This window comes from Syngnathus acus, chromosome 23, assembly GCF_901709675.1.
Source record: "Syngnathus acus chromosome 23, fSynAcu1.2, whole genome shotgun sequence".
In the NCBI taxonomy this organism is placed as follows: Eukaryota; Metazoa; Chordata; class Actinopteri; order Syngnathiformes; family Syngnathidae; genus Syngnathus; species Syngnathus acus.
This window is the reverse complement of record NC_051107.1, coordinates 4705655-4722561: the sequence shown is the minus strand read 5'-3', so window position 1 is coordinate 4722561 and position 16907 is coordinate 4705655. Positions and strand designations below refer to the sequence as shown.

Below are 16907 nucleotides of genomic sequence, written 5' to 3'. Positions count from 1 at the left end.
CGGCGCCACCAGGTGGTCACCTGTCATGGTGACTACTGTGGAAAGGGTTGCTTCGGACTATACGTTGAAACTTTTAACGCCCAACATGTTTGGATTTGATGTATATGTTGTTCCCACGGGATGCTGTACTATAGAGAAAAATGTGTGCGTTGCCGTTGTCGACATTACCGTGTTTACTTGATTGTTTTTTGTCTGGTGTATTGCTTAGTTGTGTGTGTTATTTAAGTTAAAAAAAAAAAAAAAAAAAAAAATCAGTGTGTGTGTGTGGGGGGGGGGGACGATTCGTTTGAACGAATCTTTTGAGTGAATTGATTCTAAAGATTCAGTTCACTTAAAAGAACTGGAATGCACATCACTCGTGTGCGCGAGGGAGAGTGAAACGCTAAAGATAGTCACTGTCGCTCACTTCCGCTTTCGTTTCCAAGCGCGCTCCTTAGTGCTTCCGGTTTCGTTTGATATTTTCTGGGTACTCGATTTTTAATTTTTTTTCCAAAATAAACGTTCGCCTCTTTTAACATCAAATATGAATATATATGTACATGAATGCCAATTAATCACTGTTACGACCGAGGGCAATTCAAATACACGAGGCCTTTTTGTTTTGTTCACATTTATTTTGTTGTACTTACAAATTGGGTTGACAGTCCACATATTTACATTCATTTGTCACAAATTCCCCTTGAATCCATAGAACATCATACTTACAAATGAATGTATGGCTGTATGTTTTGCTGCTTGCAATACATTAACAACTATAGTTGTGTAATTAAAATTGCTTCCACATTATTCTCACACACTGCCTGCATCGGTCTTTATGTATTCAACATGCACAAACGGCTTCAACAATAGTTGAAATCAAATAACATGTTTCCTTTTGAGCGAGAGCCCAAGAGTGCCTTGCGTAAAAAATACCTGAAATTAATAATCATGGCAAAGGATTTCACAGTAATGTTTACATCCTTGGTACAATTATGTTTCCGGGTCATAGTACCTCTTCTTCATGGCTCTGTATTTCTTGAGGAAGTAGAGAGCTTCAAGCTCCTTGATGACATACTCTCCTCGTCCCACGAGCTTTTTGATGTGCTCGGGGTCCGTCACATCTTTATTTTTCATGAAGGCTGACTTAAGGCGCTCTCGGAAAAAGGCTGATCCCTCCGGATAGTCTCGACCGAGATACAGCAGCTTTTGGATGAAAACGGAAAGACATCAGAGTGCCAGATACAAAACATAAACAGGATCAAATCATAGATTAAATTGAATTTTGTCTACTTGATTTTTATTGATTTAATTACATTTTTACGAAAGAAAAAAACTCCCAATTTTTTAGGAATAAAAACAATTAATTCCAATTACGTCTGTGAAAGTTGATGCAAATTAATTCTGGAGAAAAAGAGGTTTTGTTTCATAGGAAATAAAGCAAATACAAGTGTGTGTGTGTGTGTGTGTGTGGGTGGGCTGCAAAACTTTGGAGAAATGCAGCCAAAAGCTCACTTACGTTCTTGTAAAGCTTAATAACTTCACCTCGTAGTGGGTTGGCCATTTGACAAGAGTGGCGACACCACTAAGGGAGACATTTGAAACCCATCAGAAACATGATTAACATTGTAATAAGAAGAAAGTAGAGAAGTGACGAGGACAATAGATTAGCTTTAGCTAAACAACAGCACATCACAAGCATTTTAAATTAATCTAGAGAAACAACGGTTGGAAAAATATCAACCAGATAAATACACACGTCGATGTGTTGGATTTTATAGCTGTATGAAGTCAAATTAAATAATGGTGAGGAGTTTTTTTGTCCTTGTGGTAGAGGCTGTCGTGCAGCCTACCGTATATCGTTTCTAATGTCGTAAATCAAAACAAACACTGTCGTAAACAATTTTTGGTTTACAAGCACCGTTTTTGTATTAAGATTGTTAAACTATATTTTAATTGTTTTATTATTGTACTAAAATGTGGTCATATAGACAATACTGGTTAAATTGACAAGATTTTTTTATGAAAGCAAAATTCAATTGTTTACGTTTTATTCTGAATTAAATTTAAACCCGAAACCCTTTTTAACGAATTTAAAAATGTACTAAAAGTCCCGTCTCTTACTGTGATGACATATCGATGATAACAACGCATGGCAAAAAAAAAAAAAAAAGAAAAAAAAAAAAGATTTTGCGTCGTTATGTCCAGTGCGTCGGTTGCCATGGAGACCTGGCAGTGTCGAATTAAGCTACTAACGATATATTGAAAATAAGGTGTTTTATTTTATGGCCTGGTGTGAATTACCTAACTCTGACTTTAAGCTTTCTTGCTACTTGTGTAGTTAACAATTAACTTTCTGTTATTTCCTCAAAAACAGGCCCCACTGAGTCGTCATGGTGAGTTTATTGCTTAACATTTCACCCATCTCTATATTTGCACGTTCTAATATTCCTTTTACATTCTGGAATTGCATTTCTTTAAAAATTCTTTGGCTATTGCCCATGATTGAATGAAAGCCTCCTAAAAAGGCAATCCCAATAGTGTCATTAGTTTTGTCTTTATTTTAGACTCTTCTGTCACTAAAACAACATTGCAGAGCCACCTTCTTAACAATACGCTTATGTAATATTATTTTTCCTGTATCCCAGGGTAAAAAGCGCCCCAAACTGACCAAAGCCCAAAAGGCGAAGCTGAAGCGTGCGGAGGAGCAGCGAAGGTTACGAGAGGAAGGTTGTGAAATACTTCTAAACTTATTAATAAACCCACAAAAGTATCCATGTGTACATGATTGATTTAATGTCCAGAGGAGGCCCGGATTCAAGCGGAGCGTGAAGAACAGGAAAGGTTGGAAAGACAAAGAAGACAGGAAATTTTAGATATGCTCGAGGCGAAGGTACCCCAATAACATAGCTAGGTATGTTTTCCTAAATAAATATGTCTTTTTTTTTTTTTTTGCTTAAAGGACAGCAAACGTAGAGGCCGTGAGGTGGGAGAACTTCACTCCCTTCTGGAAAAGAATTATTTTGCTGTGAAAAAGTATAAAAATGATGCTGCGCAAATGTGCAAGGTACAGTCTATATGGCGGATTTTAAATTTTAACCTGACTCAAGTCTCCACTGTCTGTTTTACAAATAAAGTGGGAGAAATACATGCAATGCGGTGACCTACCCGACCCGGGAGTGCAGCAGGATATCAACACGTTCATGAGCTTGTGGAGAGATGACCCAACATGCAACATAAAGACCGTGTTCAAGCAGTGTAACCGCGCTTTACAGGTCTGTAGCTCTTTTTCCGACACGTTTCCTCTTTATTTCGAGCTGTGATTGTGTCTGCAGCTAATCGAAGAGCTGGAGGTGCTGCTCAGGGAGGTGACTGACGAGAAGTACATTCCCAAATATCAGGAAACGCTCTTGCATCTTCAGGACATAGTCTATACCAAGATTCTCAACATAAGCATGGAAATTCTCAAGGTATAATCTGGCCACTCAAATTATGTCTTATTCTAAAAAAACAAACAGATATTTAGAATGCATCAATAATTATAGTGGGCTTGATATTGATCCATGGGGGATCCCAAATGATGTATTTTTATTCTATTTAGGGGGCCAGCAACAACATTGACACAGAGACAGGCAACATGCAGGCTGTGGTTAAAGACGACAACACCAAGCTGTGTGTGTGGGCCAACCTCATGAGGAAGTCAAGGTAGTGGAGCGGAAGTTCATTAAGGAGGTGCAAATCTATTTATGCATTTGTGTGACATCTCAGGTTTAAATGTTTGACCTTCAAGGAGGTGGGCATGGGTTTCGAGTTGACAAAGCAGGTCGCGATGAGCAATATCGCCGTGCGGATCCTTCACACTACCTACGACCACTTGTCCACATTGTCCAGGATAACCCACGTGAAAACAACCGTCGCCCCTCCCAGGTCCATCAAACACCCCTTCATCACGATCTGGGATTTTTATATTCATCCCCTGATATGTGGTGCCCAGGTTGCTCACCGTATTCGATGAGGTTCCTCAGGAGGTACCGGAGCAAGACGATGGGGAAAAGGAGATGCAGGAGGAGATGCAGGAGGAGCAGGAGGAGGAACCCGAAGAGGAGCAGGAACAAGCAGAAGAGGAAGTGTCTATGACCCAATATTCTGAGGAGACCAAGGTTAGGCCACTCCAAACAAAACCTTAAAACCAAGCATATTGGATTTAATATAGTGATTATTTTTTTTTTTTTAATCAAGGGTTCAGAAAGTCAACTGTCAAGAGATAGTACCCATACAGAGGATGGAGAGAGCCAGGTTGTAACGCAGGTGGAGGTTGTCGAAGGTGAGCCCCATAGGTCCATGTCGATATTTTTTTAGCCTCTTTTTGGACAGTAGTACAAATTGTAAGAGTCCTAGTATATAACCTTGAGGTACTCCTCCAGTGACAAGCCATTAGACATTTTCTCAACTTCCGTCCAGCCGAGCCGACTCCACCGCCCCCCGAAGAGGACGAGGTGTTTTCCAACGAAGGCGACGAGGTGGTGGACCTGAGGATGTACACGCCTCTGGGCGGAGTCTTCTACTACGAAATGTTCTACCTTCCACCGCAATCTATTCACATCAATGGCTGGGAAATCCGAAGGGTAGATCAAAACATTCATTATAATTAAAATATTTCAGGATGATTGCTTCCATTGTGCTTTATAGGTGTCGGAATCCAGGTTGAAAGTTTTCCAGTATATTCCTGAGAAATCAGAAGATGAGGAATCCGCTTCCACACTTGTCGGTGTGTCTGTGAGGCTCCCCGACACGGTGGTCTTCCTAGAAACCCCTCGAGTGGGTCGCTGGGATGCAGAAGGTAGGTACATCTCGGTTAATAGTTCATTTTTAAGTTCCAGCAGTGGCAAATCTAAGGGGTGGCCAAGGGCGGGCAAGGTCTCCTTAACCCGCCATTGCTATTCTTCTCTGATCTTAGCCAAGTATTGGAGGATGGACGGAATCAGCGACTTTACTTGTCAAGAGAATGCACAAGAGGAGGAGGAGGAGGAAGGGGAAGAGGAGGAGGAGGAAGTGGAGCAAGAGGAGACGGGTCCGGTGACAAAGGTGTCCTTCAAGATGGACTCCTTCTACCCCTTCGTGTTTATGCAGAAGACCTACGCCAACTTTCCCTTCCGGAGTTGGGAGCTGCGGCCGCTGGGAAAAGACTCCGCCCTCTTCACCATCCACGGGGCGCTCATTGACCTCACCATCACCATCCAGGTGGGCATCGGAGAACGTTGAGGAGGACATCGGAGAGTTTGTGACTCGGTTTTGTCTGTCCCAGGGGGATCAGTGCATGCTGCAAACAGACCGAGAGTTGAACCTCGCCAATCTTTTTGGCAAGTGGATGAGCGCTCCCGACCTACAGCAGGCCATGATCAAGGCGGGCATCAACGTCTTTGTCAACGAGCACACCGACAAATTTGTCACTTCCTGCCGCAAGGTCGCCATCGAACAACATCTATCGGGTTTTACAAATTGTAGACTTTGTGACTTTTTGTCTACAGGACCCACGTAGGGAACACGTTGCCTATGAACAGATGTCCTTGTTTGCGTCAGTCTGCACCTTCTCATGGAGCAAATGGAATGCCCAATGTGGTCCACAATATATTGTTGTAAAAGTGAGTATTGTATTAACAACCTTCAGAAATTCTGCAATTTTGTAATTTATTTTTCCTCCATGTCAGGTCTCGGAGCACCAGGGCATAGATCCAGTACCAGAAGACTCGTGGAATCTCTTCCAGGTTGGTGATAAGAGATTCCAGAAGTTGGAGATAACGGAAACGAGCGAGGAATTCTGCGCCGACCACCATCCCGAAAGCGAGTTTCACTCTACCTTCATCCACATGCTTCAAGACAACATGAGCCCGGAAGGGATTAGTCGAACCCGAGAGACTCACTTCATCTTCGTAGACACCATTCAAAGTCTGTTCTGCGCCACCAGACCGCTAATGTTTTGCTAATATCCTGCGGAATAAAACAGATTCTATTATAATATTGGCTACTTTATTTATTCAAATTTTCAAGCATCTTTGGGAACATATAAAAGTTGAAAACAATGACAACCACAGCAAAACAGGCAAAGAATCATTTTGGTGGTGAAGACTGTCACAGTTAAATAAATTCACATATCACTCACTCCAAAAGTAGTCATAAATAGTTTTTAAAAACACTTACAATGTTTTTATTACCAGTGTTTATCAGCTTTAAAAAGTTATAAAATCTCTGCCAAGGACATGAATAGAATTACCCATTAAGCGGTCCTTGAACGGTTCAGACGTGCGCTAACGACATAAATCGGACAACGTGGGAATTTAAGGCTCCGGGTAGCGGGCCGATACTGACGCGTGCAGTCACCACCCTTCCAAAGTGCACGGGGGGAAGGCCTCATCAACATAAGGTCCGAAAGTGGCGGTAGGAGGGCTAAACCGGGGGCTGTCCGTTGTGTCGGAGGCCCGTGTAAGGCCAGAGCAACTGTTGAATGGCCATCCAGGAGTCACCGGTGCCCGCTGGGGCAGCGTCTACTGCCGGTTGCATCACCAGATTGGCCAACAAGGCCAGGAGACCTAACGAGGTGACCCTATTAGCATACAAATATTTTTCTAAATTAGCCCGAACGGTTTAAACTTACCTACGAGGATTAGCACCATGGCTAACCAAAGCCAGAGCCCCCTGCTGCCTCGGGCTACCTCAGCCGCCGTCGCTCGTGTGGATGTCAGGCTATGGACCAGAGATTGGGACAGACCTTGGTCCGAAGACACCGGGCTGGATGAGGAGCTTGGACTGGATGGGATGCGGAGAAGCGGCGTTTAGTAAATGAGATGGGATGAGAAAGATGGCAGAAAGGCATTGCCGCATGCAGTCGAGAAGCTTGATGATAAAGATGGAAAACAAAAATGGTTCATCAGGAAGTACTTGAAATGTTGGCAGCAGAATCAAGCGCAGGGAAAAGTGGGAGAAAATGTCGCCGGGGTTTGGCTTTAAAACACTTCATGATGAGTCAGGTGGGCGAATGACGCACATCAATTTGCATGCCGTCCACTTACAGCATTACAAAGAGTTCCTCCTGACTTCTGAAGGACGTGAAAGGAGGAAAGCAGAAGAAAATGGTTGACTTGAGAACTATTAGAAGATCTTGGAAGACACGACTTGAGATGCATGCAAGACGGCACACAAATCTGAGCAGAAATGAAAACGCAAAAGCCCAGAAGAACATGGAAGACGTTCATCATTTCCAACCTAAGAACCGAAATGATGAACTCTTCCATTGTTTTGAATTGGCGTAGAGGCAAACTAACGTCTTGAGGGGCAGAATGAGCGAGGTGATTTTGCTGCCCAGCTCACTGAGACTGGACCTCCTCCTCTCCGGCGTGGCTTCTTCCAGCTTCTCGACTGGCTGGGGGTCGGAGTTATTGCGCGCCGTCCTGTGGGCACGCCGCGCCAACCGGGCATGAACAGTGACTTTATGCTAATAGCTTTGCTAATAGTGACTCAAAAATCTGTCAATTTTTTGTATAAAATACCAGAAACATCTCAGTTAGTCGTAATTAGTCGTACATCTGGTAAATATACTCTAAAAATATGAAAATCAATTGCAAAAAAAAAATAATTATAGTGGAAAAATGCTATTGCTAATATCGACATGGAAAATAAATTGCAGAAAAAAAACCGCCTCAAAAATCGGTCAATTTTTTTGTATAAAATACCAGAAACATCTCGGTTAGTAGTAATTAGTCGTGCATCTGGTAAATATATTGTAAATATATGAAAATCAATTGCAGAAAAAATTATAGTGGAAAAATGCTATTGCTAATAGACATGGAAAAAACAATTAGCGGAAAAATGCTATTGCTAAAAACAATTGCACAAAAATAAAAACCTCATCGCGGGAAAATGCTATTGCTAATAGACATTTAGCAGACACACAAAAAAGTGATTCTTGCTTAAAACGAAAAACAAAACATTATATCTTGCCCGACACCAAACATGCAACACGGAACATAAAAGATGGCGGCGGTTCCGATTCCAAGCTCATTTCAATTTGGACTCTCAGAACACAACCGGCAGCTAACACTGAGACCTTCCTTACCCCTTCATCATGACAGAGGACTCTTCAGTGTCAACCCAGGCGCCAGAGCTAACAAAGCGTTTAAGTGGGGGACGCGCCATGTTCTTTCCCGCCACATTCCTGGAAACCACCATTACCAACATATAGATAGGGAAGGTTATAAACAACCCGAACTCCCGCGGCTCTGTCGCGCGAGGAAAGTCATTTCGAGTGACTCTAATGGCTTTACGTAAAAATTCAGAGTGACATAATTATAGCTTTAGGCACGTCGAGATTAACGGGAACACTCACCATGGAGATCTCCTGGTGAGTCTTTCAGCTTCGCTTTCCGCACCGTCTTGTAGTTTGGTCTGGAGTGGGCATGACAAGAACATTAATTACAAAAGGAAATATAAAATGGAGTGATATTAAAAGAAATCCTCACCATGTCGTAGTGCATGTTGCCTCCAGCAGAGCGAGGAATTGCTGCTATGCTAACGCGCCGGGTTGATGACTGGGTGGTTATATGCGAGGGGGGCGGGGCCAAAATGAAGTCAACACAATTTTATACACACGTGGATGCGATTAGGCGAGTTTGCACCTTGTAGTATTGTGATGTTGTCGGTTTCTTGCCGCGGAATTCATCTGGGGGGGAAAATTGTCAGTGGAGCACTCCGGGGTGTTTGCGATGCACGTCGACGGAGCTGACCTCTGTCGAAGTGCGATCCGAACGACCTCTCGTTCTGCGTGAGCGCTTCCCGCAGTTCCAGTAACTCGGCGTGCTCCTTGGTGTAGACCCGCCGCAAGTTCTCCACGTGCTGAATCATCACTTCCACCGCCTTACCGATACGATTTTCCTGCCAAGTCCCCAATGATTATTTAAAAAAAAACCTTTTTAGCGACACACATACCTGATGGATGGCTCCGAGCATCTCGGAGCGACTTGACACTCGGGTCATGGACTGGATGAGGATATCCAGGTTCTTCTGGAGCCTGTGGATGATCTCCATTGATTGGTTGTCATCTTCGCATAAAGGAGTCAGAGCCTAGGAAAAAAAAAATGTTGAATCGTCAAATGGGCCGCAAATGGCCCTCATGCCGCAGTTTGGGCACCACCGAAATCTTGGACCTGCAGTAATCCCTGGCAGCTGGACACCTCCCTTCGGACGTTCTCCTCGGCCAGATCGCGTGAACGCTCCTCCAGCCGGAGTCTCTTGTCTAATGTAAACATGTCGCACTTGAAGCCCAGAGCCAAACGCTGGAACTCGGACTGAGAAAAAGAAATGAGAAAAATTTAATTCTCACGGCTGGGATTTTCTTCATTCTTACAAAATGTGCTTCACCTCAATCTCCTTGTCGTTGGCTGACAGGCTGCTGAAAAAGACAACAAGAGCAATTAGCCGAATTATTAGTAGATGTAAATATTGTGTTACCTTTGCTTATCCTCTTTGCACGAGTCGGTCCGAGCGGAGATGCTCGGCAACTCGGCTTCAGGTTTGGCCTGCTCCGCTTTTGGTTCTTCTGCGGCGTCCGCCTCTTGTGACTCCTTCAGGTCCAGAGCAACCATTTATGTCGTACAATTTTAACCTCACAGACCAAATCTGCTCAATCTTACAAGTTCTTTCTTATTTTCTCCCGATTTACTCGTCTTGCCGCTTTCTGATTGGCCGTTCTGCACCGCCGATGCGTTTCCCTGCTGACGCTCAGTCTGAGCGGTTGGGTCGATGCCGTCGAGCGGTTCTGTCCCTTGAGGAAAACGCACGTGGGTGCCAAAACTAGTACTCACATGCTAGAACCGTCCCCCGGGTTTCCTACCTGCCATGGCGGCCTGTTGGGTTAACACTGCGGCGTTGCCCTCCTGCTTGCTTTCCTCTTCTTCAACCAACACAGGAAGCGGACTCGAACTAAAAAAAACCCACAACGTCGCCGTCAACACCGCAGATCCACCACAGAAGCCAGGTTCTGACGGTACTCACGTGTCCCCTGCAGGTTTGGGTGAGGACTGGTCCCGGTTCAGGTTCTGAAGAAGTTACCAAAGTAAGAAACGGAGCTAGCCTGTTCCCGTTTGTGTGTGGAAGAGATGCATTTGGCTGAATTGTTACATAATGGAGAGCTCTGCAACTGTGTGTGTATATGTGTGAGTGTGTGTGTGTGTGGAGACACGCCAACGCTAGCACGGCGCTAAGTGGCGGAGGTGGACCGCCCGCTTGTGTGAACATTCGCACGATGGAGTAAGGTGAGCGTTCTGACACACAACAGGATATTGCGCAATACCGTAAAAGTACATAATGCCCGGTTTTAAAAAAAAACAAAGCAATTTCAAAACACACTAAAAGTGGCGGAATGAGAGCAGAGGAAGTAGAATAGAGGAAGCCGTTTCCCTTTCACGTTGAAAAATGCTTCTCGTGTGATCTTACGCGGCTCACCTCGGCCTCCTCGCTTCCTCCCTCGTGGTCCTCGCCGAGCGGCTGGACGCTGTGTGCAGAAGACTCCATTTCAAGAACTTTATAAATTCACAGCTTCCATTTTTAGGTGTTGTCGGCAGGGGTGATGCTATGCAAAGCATGGCAGCGGAGAAACTATTTGGCCAGTGCAACTCCTCCCACAGACAGGAAAGCCTTTGACTAGCAAATGTGGGCCAGGATCTCGTCATAGGGAAATGATGGCGAAAAATGGTGATCAATTTTTCACCTCTCATTTGTCGGCGTGACCTCATCTGGTTGATTTTCCGTTGTTGTTGGCATCTTAGTTTGGTCCTGATCAGATGAGGTGCTCAGGTTCTGCGTTACGGACTGAGACGATGGGGTTTCTGTCTCTGTGCAGAAAAGCCCCCCCCCCCCGCCGCCGCCCCCGAAAAATAAATATTAATGGCATATTTATTCAACAATCAATTTTCTATGCTGCTTTTTTTTTTTATCTGAGCTGAGCGGCGGTCTTACCGTGGCTCTCTGAGTGGGACGGGGCATCCGCCGCTGGGTGCTCGGAGCTGACAGCTTGCGAGTGGGCGTCCGACGGTACCGCTGCCTCGTTCTGAGGAAAAAAAACGAAAAAAAAAAACAAAACATGGATTCAGAAATAGAAGACAATGTTTAAAATGCAATGGCTGCAGGCGGATTTTTATCAACATTAACTCTTAATTTACATTTGAATATAAAATATATATAAAAATACAATAAAAATATAAATAAATATATAAATATATCTGGAATTTTTTTATATATTCAGAAATAGAAGACATTTGAATATGCAATGGCTGCAGGCGGATTTTTATGAACATTAACTGCAATATGGTGTGTGTATGGTGCCAAAAATAATTTTACCTGCAAACAAGGTTGGCTCACCCTTACTTCAGGAGTTCCTGCAACACACAAAAAAAGAAATTGAATGCCATCCAAATGCTAACCCCACCTTCTTCCATAAAAGCTCATTTGAGGAGAGAGGGAGGGGCCGAGGAGTCCGAATCTCATCCCCTTCGGCCAAAGTGGCATTAGTGACCGTTTGCACAATTTTTTTTTTTATGTCTCTGCCTGCCAGCCACTCATGCAAGACAGGAATGAAGAGGATTACTGCTCGCTGAGACAGCTTCACACCTGGCCATAGAAGGACCTTGAGGAAGACATTTTGACACACACACATTTTCCTTCACACACACACACGAGCGCTCGGACTGGAACCGCCATAGAAGGCAGGGGTCTTCTTACGCCGGCTTCCCAAACTTCTGTGAACTGCGTCAAGGCTGACTGAGCGTCCTTGAATTCAAGGATTACAGACGGACGTGTTATCTAATCCCTAACTGACTCCAAAACAAATTTTATAAATCTTCACATGTGACATAAAAATAATATTTGACTTACCTGCAAGACATCGACTGTCTTCGGGTTTGGCCGACACAGGAGTGGACGAGTTCCTCGCTTCCCCTCCGCCCGATCCGTTCACAACCGTCCACCTCTCGTCTTCCGTCTGTCCGCCGTCCGTCCCGCTCCCCGCTATTTCGTTTTTCAGGAAATCTTGAAGGGCGTATTCCTCATCCCATTCCAGGTCTTCCCCGGTCTTAAAAAGAACGAGATGTATCAGAAAAACCTCAACGCAATCTCCCCGCCTCCAACTGACCTCTTCTTCAGGTGCGGGTGTCTGGCACGAAGCTTCTCTGCTATCTTGAGGGGTCTTGAGCTGCTCTAGTTCTTCTCCGAGCTGCCGCTTCTGGTTCTCCTGATCCTGCACCCTGCACGACAAAACACATTCCATCAAGTACAAGTCCAACAGCGGGAGTTCCTAGAAAGCAATATCGTGCCGACATACTGTACCCAATCCGCAGGCCCATGCAGTGTCCCATTTTGTTTCCCAGGGTGACCAGCGCCAGTTCTCCAACTGGCCCACAGCACTTATTTTCAAATCCTCCAAATTGTTTAATACTGTGGTTGAGTTTGTGAGCAGTAGTCTGACCCCTCTCTGACTGGGCTGAGACTGAACCACAGTGACCCTTATATAGCGGTGCACCCTCACACACGCACATACTGTGAACGCACACACATTTACACTAACAGCAGGTCTTAAACCAGTTTGGGGGATTTTTAAAAAGAAGAAAAGTAGAACATACACAAGCACTCATTCAGGAAGTTAATTTATCAGTACAGTCAGTGGCAGCGCTAAGGGGGAGGGGCGCAGGGGCAGGGGCCCCCCTGAAATAATTTGGGCCCCCCAGGTGCTGGATCAAAAAATTTGGATTTTTTAGATTTCTCCAGGAATATTTCCTCACATTTCAACCCATTCCCGACAATAACATAAAATGAATCTTCATCATTTTTTTTCTGAAGGATTTTCGAGGTTTGGAAAAAAAAAATCCTAGCTTTGCCATTGTACGTAATCATGCTGAAGCCCAGAATTGGCCCTAACCCAAGCATAATGAGCCGGGCCTCTTTGAGGTCCTCCCCCCTACTGAACAGAGACAACACACAAATCAGAAAAAGACTAAAACCAAAAACTACCTGACTGAAAGATGCAGGATCTCCGTTCGTGACCTCCTCATATTCCCGGCCATTTTGACCAGCTCCTTCTCGATGGAGTCGGTGTACTGCGCCAGCTGGTCCAAGCTCAAGGCCCAGTCTTCTCTTGTGGCGTCAAGCTCTACCTGGACCGCCTGTCGAAATACAAGAGCAGAAAGATTATTTCCATGAAGCTGACTCTTCACTTTGACCGGCACTCAACCGTGTGTGTGTGTGTTAATGGCAGTATGGCCGAACGTGCCTAATGAATGCAGAGTGGAGGAACAAAAGAGGAGGATAGTCAAGAGCGAGCTGTGTTCACGCTACAATAAATAAACAGAGCTGAGTTATACAATGGTGTGTGGGAAACAGAACTGGGATGGATAAATGTGCAACAGAACCTCAAGACTGGTTTGGATGTCGCCGCTTGGTTCTGTGTGCTCACTCAGCAAAGCTTTCAGCGTGGACACGACTGTGGTGGTGTCTTCTCTGAAATCGTTCTTCTACAGATATGACATAATATAGTGATTAACAGGTTGGGTATTTATACACACAGTTTTTTTTTTTTTGGAAGGCTGGGAAAAGAAATACCATTACCAGTCTGTTGAGGAGCTTCTTGAACTCCAGAGCCATGATGTCAGGGCTGGGTCCGTGCATCATCAGCAGAACTTCCTTGTCCAGAGTCTCATCCAGCGGCGAGGCGAAGCACACGCTCTAAAAAACAGAGCCGAACATTTATATTCATCGAAATTCGGCAACGTCGGTGAAATGCTGACCTCCAGTGGCGACTGAGCCAAGGCCAGCTCGGTCTGCAGGGATCCTGAAGCGTTCTGGTTTAGTCTGTAGGCCACCGAAAGGGAAACTCCAGCGCTGCTTAGAGTCACATATTAATAAAAGTGATCATACTAGATTGATAAGGAAATTGAAGAGATAAAAAGACAAAGTGTATGCGGAGTTCCCCAGGGCTCAATCCTCAGCCCCTATTCATTGTGTTTATCAATGAGATCTTGAAAGCTATTCATATATGTGTTTTTAGTGATGATGCCACTTTTCTGGGAATGATTTAACACACAGAATTAAACATTTTCAAACAGATTTGAAGAATTTCATGGCACAGTTTCTATTCCAAACTCACCCTGAAAGGTCTTGATGCATCACCTGCATGTGGTTCTCCAATTTGCTCTTGTCGGCCCTTAGTAACTGAAAAGAAAAAAAGTCAAAAACAGGCAATACATAAAACATTTGCAAAAAAATGTGATTGATTTGAAAACACCGACCTCCGTGATGGACGAATATTCTTCCACTGCCGCTTTGAGATCTTCTATCTGTCTGCTCCTCTGTGTAAAAAACAAATAAATAAAAATTTGCAAGACCTCAATGAAAGAAATAAAATCAATTGAATAGGACAATGACCTCTTGTATAAGAGATTCCTTTTCAGTGATGACTGTATCGAAAGAGTGAATCTGCACCTATGGACGAGGACATCGGCGTTACGCAAGCCGCATTTATAGAGAGACCCAAAACGATGAATAGGAGCAAAAAAAAAATTATTAAAATTGCTAACCTCAAGGTCATCGTTGATGTCACGGAGCTCGGCTATTCTCTTCTGAAGCTTGTCCATCTCCATGGTGACCTTGAAGTTCTGCAAAGCCATCAGATTTAGCCACGCCCTTAAACAAATCAAAAAAATCTACCTCGTCCTCGATTGAAGCAATCTTGGCGATGAGATCTTGGTTTTCTTTCTCCTGGAAAACAAGGAAGCAGTTTTATTTTTCCTGCATGCGGCAGTTGGCGAGCGGTGAGATTGGTCCGACCACGTGTTTGCTTCGTGCGGAGGCGAGAGCTCTGTCTTCCTCCGTGCAGCTCAGAGCGGCCTTCATTTCTTCCACCTCGTCATGCAGCATCTTCTCTTTGTGGATTAGCTGCTGTTGACTATGGAAAAGAGAAACGAGGGGGGGGGGGGGGTGTTGAGAGCGGGAAAACATCTCGCAGCCATGAGGACATCTTACGCTCTGATCTGGTTGCGCAACACCTCGTTCTCATCCGCCAGCTTTTGGTTGCTCTCCTCCATGACCTCCACCGTCTGTTTTAGCTTCTTCACCTCTTCCTGGAGCTTCTGGTTGCTCATCTGGAGGTCGGCGAGGCAGTAAACCAGCTCGGATGTTTCACTGGAGGAAAAAAAATAGATATCATTTCAGCTTTGAAGGTGACTCATTATCTCAACGTACAATTCTGCTTTTGACGCGTCGCCTCCAAAGCCCTCTAAGCTTCCTGACGTCATGTTGATGGTCCTCCTGGCTACGACACAAAAGGACACCATCAGAAGAAAAATAGGTCCCAAAAAAATAATAATTATGGGACAAATACCAGCGTTGACTTGGGTTCCATCTTCTGAGGACTCCTCCCTAGCAAAAAATAAAAACACGGCGTTGTTAACGGGCACCGATGAAGAGTCGTCGTTCCTTCACCTGTTGTTACGGCAGTCGTCGATCCACTCCCTCATGACGGCGTGATACGTATCCAGGTCGATGGAAACGTCTTTGCGTTCGGGATCCAGCATGTTGCAGAGCTCCTCCAGTCCTCGGTCCTCCGAAGTGCGGCTGGTGGTGTGCCGCAAGAAATCCACAATGTGGGACACGTACACCTTCCCTGATAGAAGATATCAAAATAATAAAGGGATCATTTATCTTTTAAGATGAGCCTGGAGAAATTATCACCTCGACGCTGCGTGTCACAAGCGTGGAAGATAGTGTCGAGGAGATTCTCCTCGCAGATGAGGCTAACTTCTGCCATGTTGTTGCTCTCAGAAGCCGGCGTGTTTTCTAAGCGAGCACATGACGCGGGATTCCACCCCAAGGCGGCCAATGACAGAAGGCGGAAAATTACACATTATGTAAAGGTCAACTATTTTCTACATGGTAGCTTTTCAAAATCAGAATTTTTTTTTTTCTTACCTCCATCTTCTAGTGATAGCTTCCTGACAACCAAAGCCGGGTAGGGCAGCTCGGCCTCCGAGGAGCTAGCCGCGCTACCGGGGCTGAAGTTCAGCTCATACGAGACGGTGTTCCGAATCGGGGTGAAGGTACGAGAGAGAGCTGGTTTATCGGAATCTACCGATTGGGGTCCGCTTTGTGTGAAAGTGAAGTAAGGGGAGTCTTTGGTCTCACGTGTGGTACTGGGAGTGGAGCAGTACTTCTGCTTGAATGGTTTTACTCCGCTTCTGCCAACACTAGTGATGCTGTATGTGATGTTAGCTGTAGATGATGGAACGGCGGGATCCATGTTCTTCTGAGATGCCGCACAATTGGGACTCTCCTTTCGCCCGTGGACTCCTTTCTTCAAGATGGCTTCCAGGTTACGCCTGAGGCCGCACTGGGGGCTGTCGTAGCTGCTGGAGGACAGTTTGGGGATTCTGAAGGGGGTATTGGGCTCCCGGTCACCCCGCCACTGGATGGTCTGAAGTTTGCGGCAGATGCTGTCCACCGGGTTGTGGCGGCGTGTTGGCTGGATTGTGTAGGCCATGATCAAGTGTGGTTGGAGTCTGGGGACACACAAGTTGGGTGATGTAGAAATAAGAAATAAATGTAAACTAGCTGCTTATAGTCCACTCAGTATATTAAAATATAAACAATGTGGGAAAAAAACATTTGCAGGATTGACTTGATTTAAGATCTTCATATTTATATTAAAGTTTGACTTGGATTAATTTGAATTATGATTAAACAGAGAAAATCGACATTTTAAATCATTCCCACAATAGCAAAATAAATGGAAAATAAAAATATTAAATCATTTAAATGAAAAAGCCTTCAGACACCAGGTGCAGGTAATTAAAATAAATTCCGTTAATGTTCAAACATTAGAATAATCATGGGGCTTC

The 16907-nt window shown here is 44.7% G+C and overlaps 4 protein-coding genes across 22 annotated transcripts in view; 2 read left to right on the top strand and 2 right to left on the bottom strand.

Moving 5' to 3' along the window:
- Positions 1-16907, top strand: part of LOC119117275 — a 376942-nt gene that overhangs the window by 16814 nt on the left and 343221 nt on the right. The window lies entirely within an intron of this gene.
- lyrm5a (LYR motif containing 5a) lies at positions 594-1850 on the bottom strand. 2 transcript variants are annotated; one of them, XM_037243509.1, is made up of 3 exons: positions 1736-1850; positions 1496-1561; positions 594-1182 (listed from the first exon to the last, which is right to left on the bottom strand). In XM_037243509.1, exons 2-3 carry the CDS (start codon positions 1538-1540, stop codon positions 970-972), a joined length of 258 nt encoding a protein of 85 aa, XP_037099404.1. In that variant the 5' UTR covers positions 1541-1561; positions 1736-1850; the 3' UTR covers positions 594-969. The 2 variants fall into 2 exon arrangements, with proteins under 2 accessions (XP_037099404.1, XP_037099406.1); XM_037243511.1 differs by having other exon boundaries at positions 1830-1848.
- On the top strand, positions 2200-5992 carry cfap94 (cilia and flagella associated protein 94). Its single transcript, XM_037243323.1, has 16 exons — positions 2200-2372; positions 2625-2706; positions 2781-2869; positions 2939-3043; positions 3114-3251; positions 3312-3446; positions 3578-3681; positions 3745-3903; positions 3971-4136; positions 4216-4300; positions 4438-4601; positions 4666-4816; positions 4934-5217; positions 5282-5440; positions 5505-5618; positions 5685-5992. The coding sequence occupies exons 1-16, from the start codon at positions 2370-2372 to the stop codon at positions 5958-5960; spliced, it is 2214 nt and encodes a 737-aa protein (XP_037099218.1). The 5' UTR covers positions 2200-2369; the 3' UTR covers positions 5961-5992.
- On the bottom strand, positions 6054-16568 carry LOC119117148 (lymphoid-restricted membrane protein). The gene is made up of 37 exons (XM_037243217.1): positions 15982-16568; positions 15745-15849; positions 15496-15676; positions 15395-15432; positions 15256-15325; positions 15037-15195; positions 14842-14959; positions 14722-14772; positions 14592-14669; positions 14440-14496; positions 14304-14363; positions 14162-14226; positions 13803-13896; positions 13624-13740; positions 13428-13529; positions 13030-13181; positions 12155-12266; positions 11899-12094; positions 11365-11402; positions 10984-11074; positions 10736-10859; positions 10471-10519; positions 10021-10064; positions 9860-9948; positions 9660-9790; positions 9478-9590; positions 9388-9418; positions 9174-9314; positions 8956-9090; positions 8754-8901; positions 8646-8689; positions 8490-8558; positions 8357-8415; positions 8087-8185; positions 7296-7421; positions 6629-6780; positions 6054-6563 (listed from the first exon to the last, which is right to left on the bottom strand). Exons 1-37 carry the CDS (start codon positions 16547-16549, stop codon positions 6421-6423), a joined length of 4149 nt encoding a protein of 1382 aa, XP_037099112.1. The 5' UTR covers positions 16550-16568; the 3' UTR covers positions 6054-6420.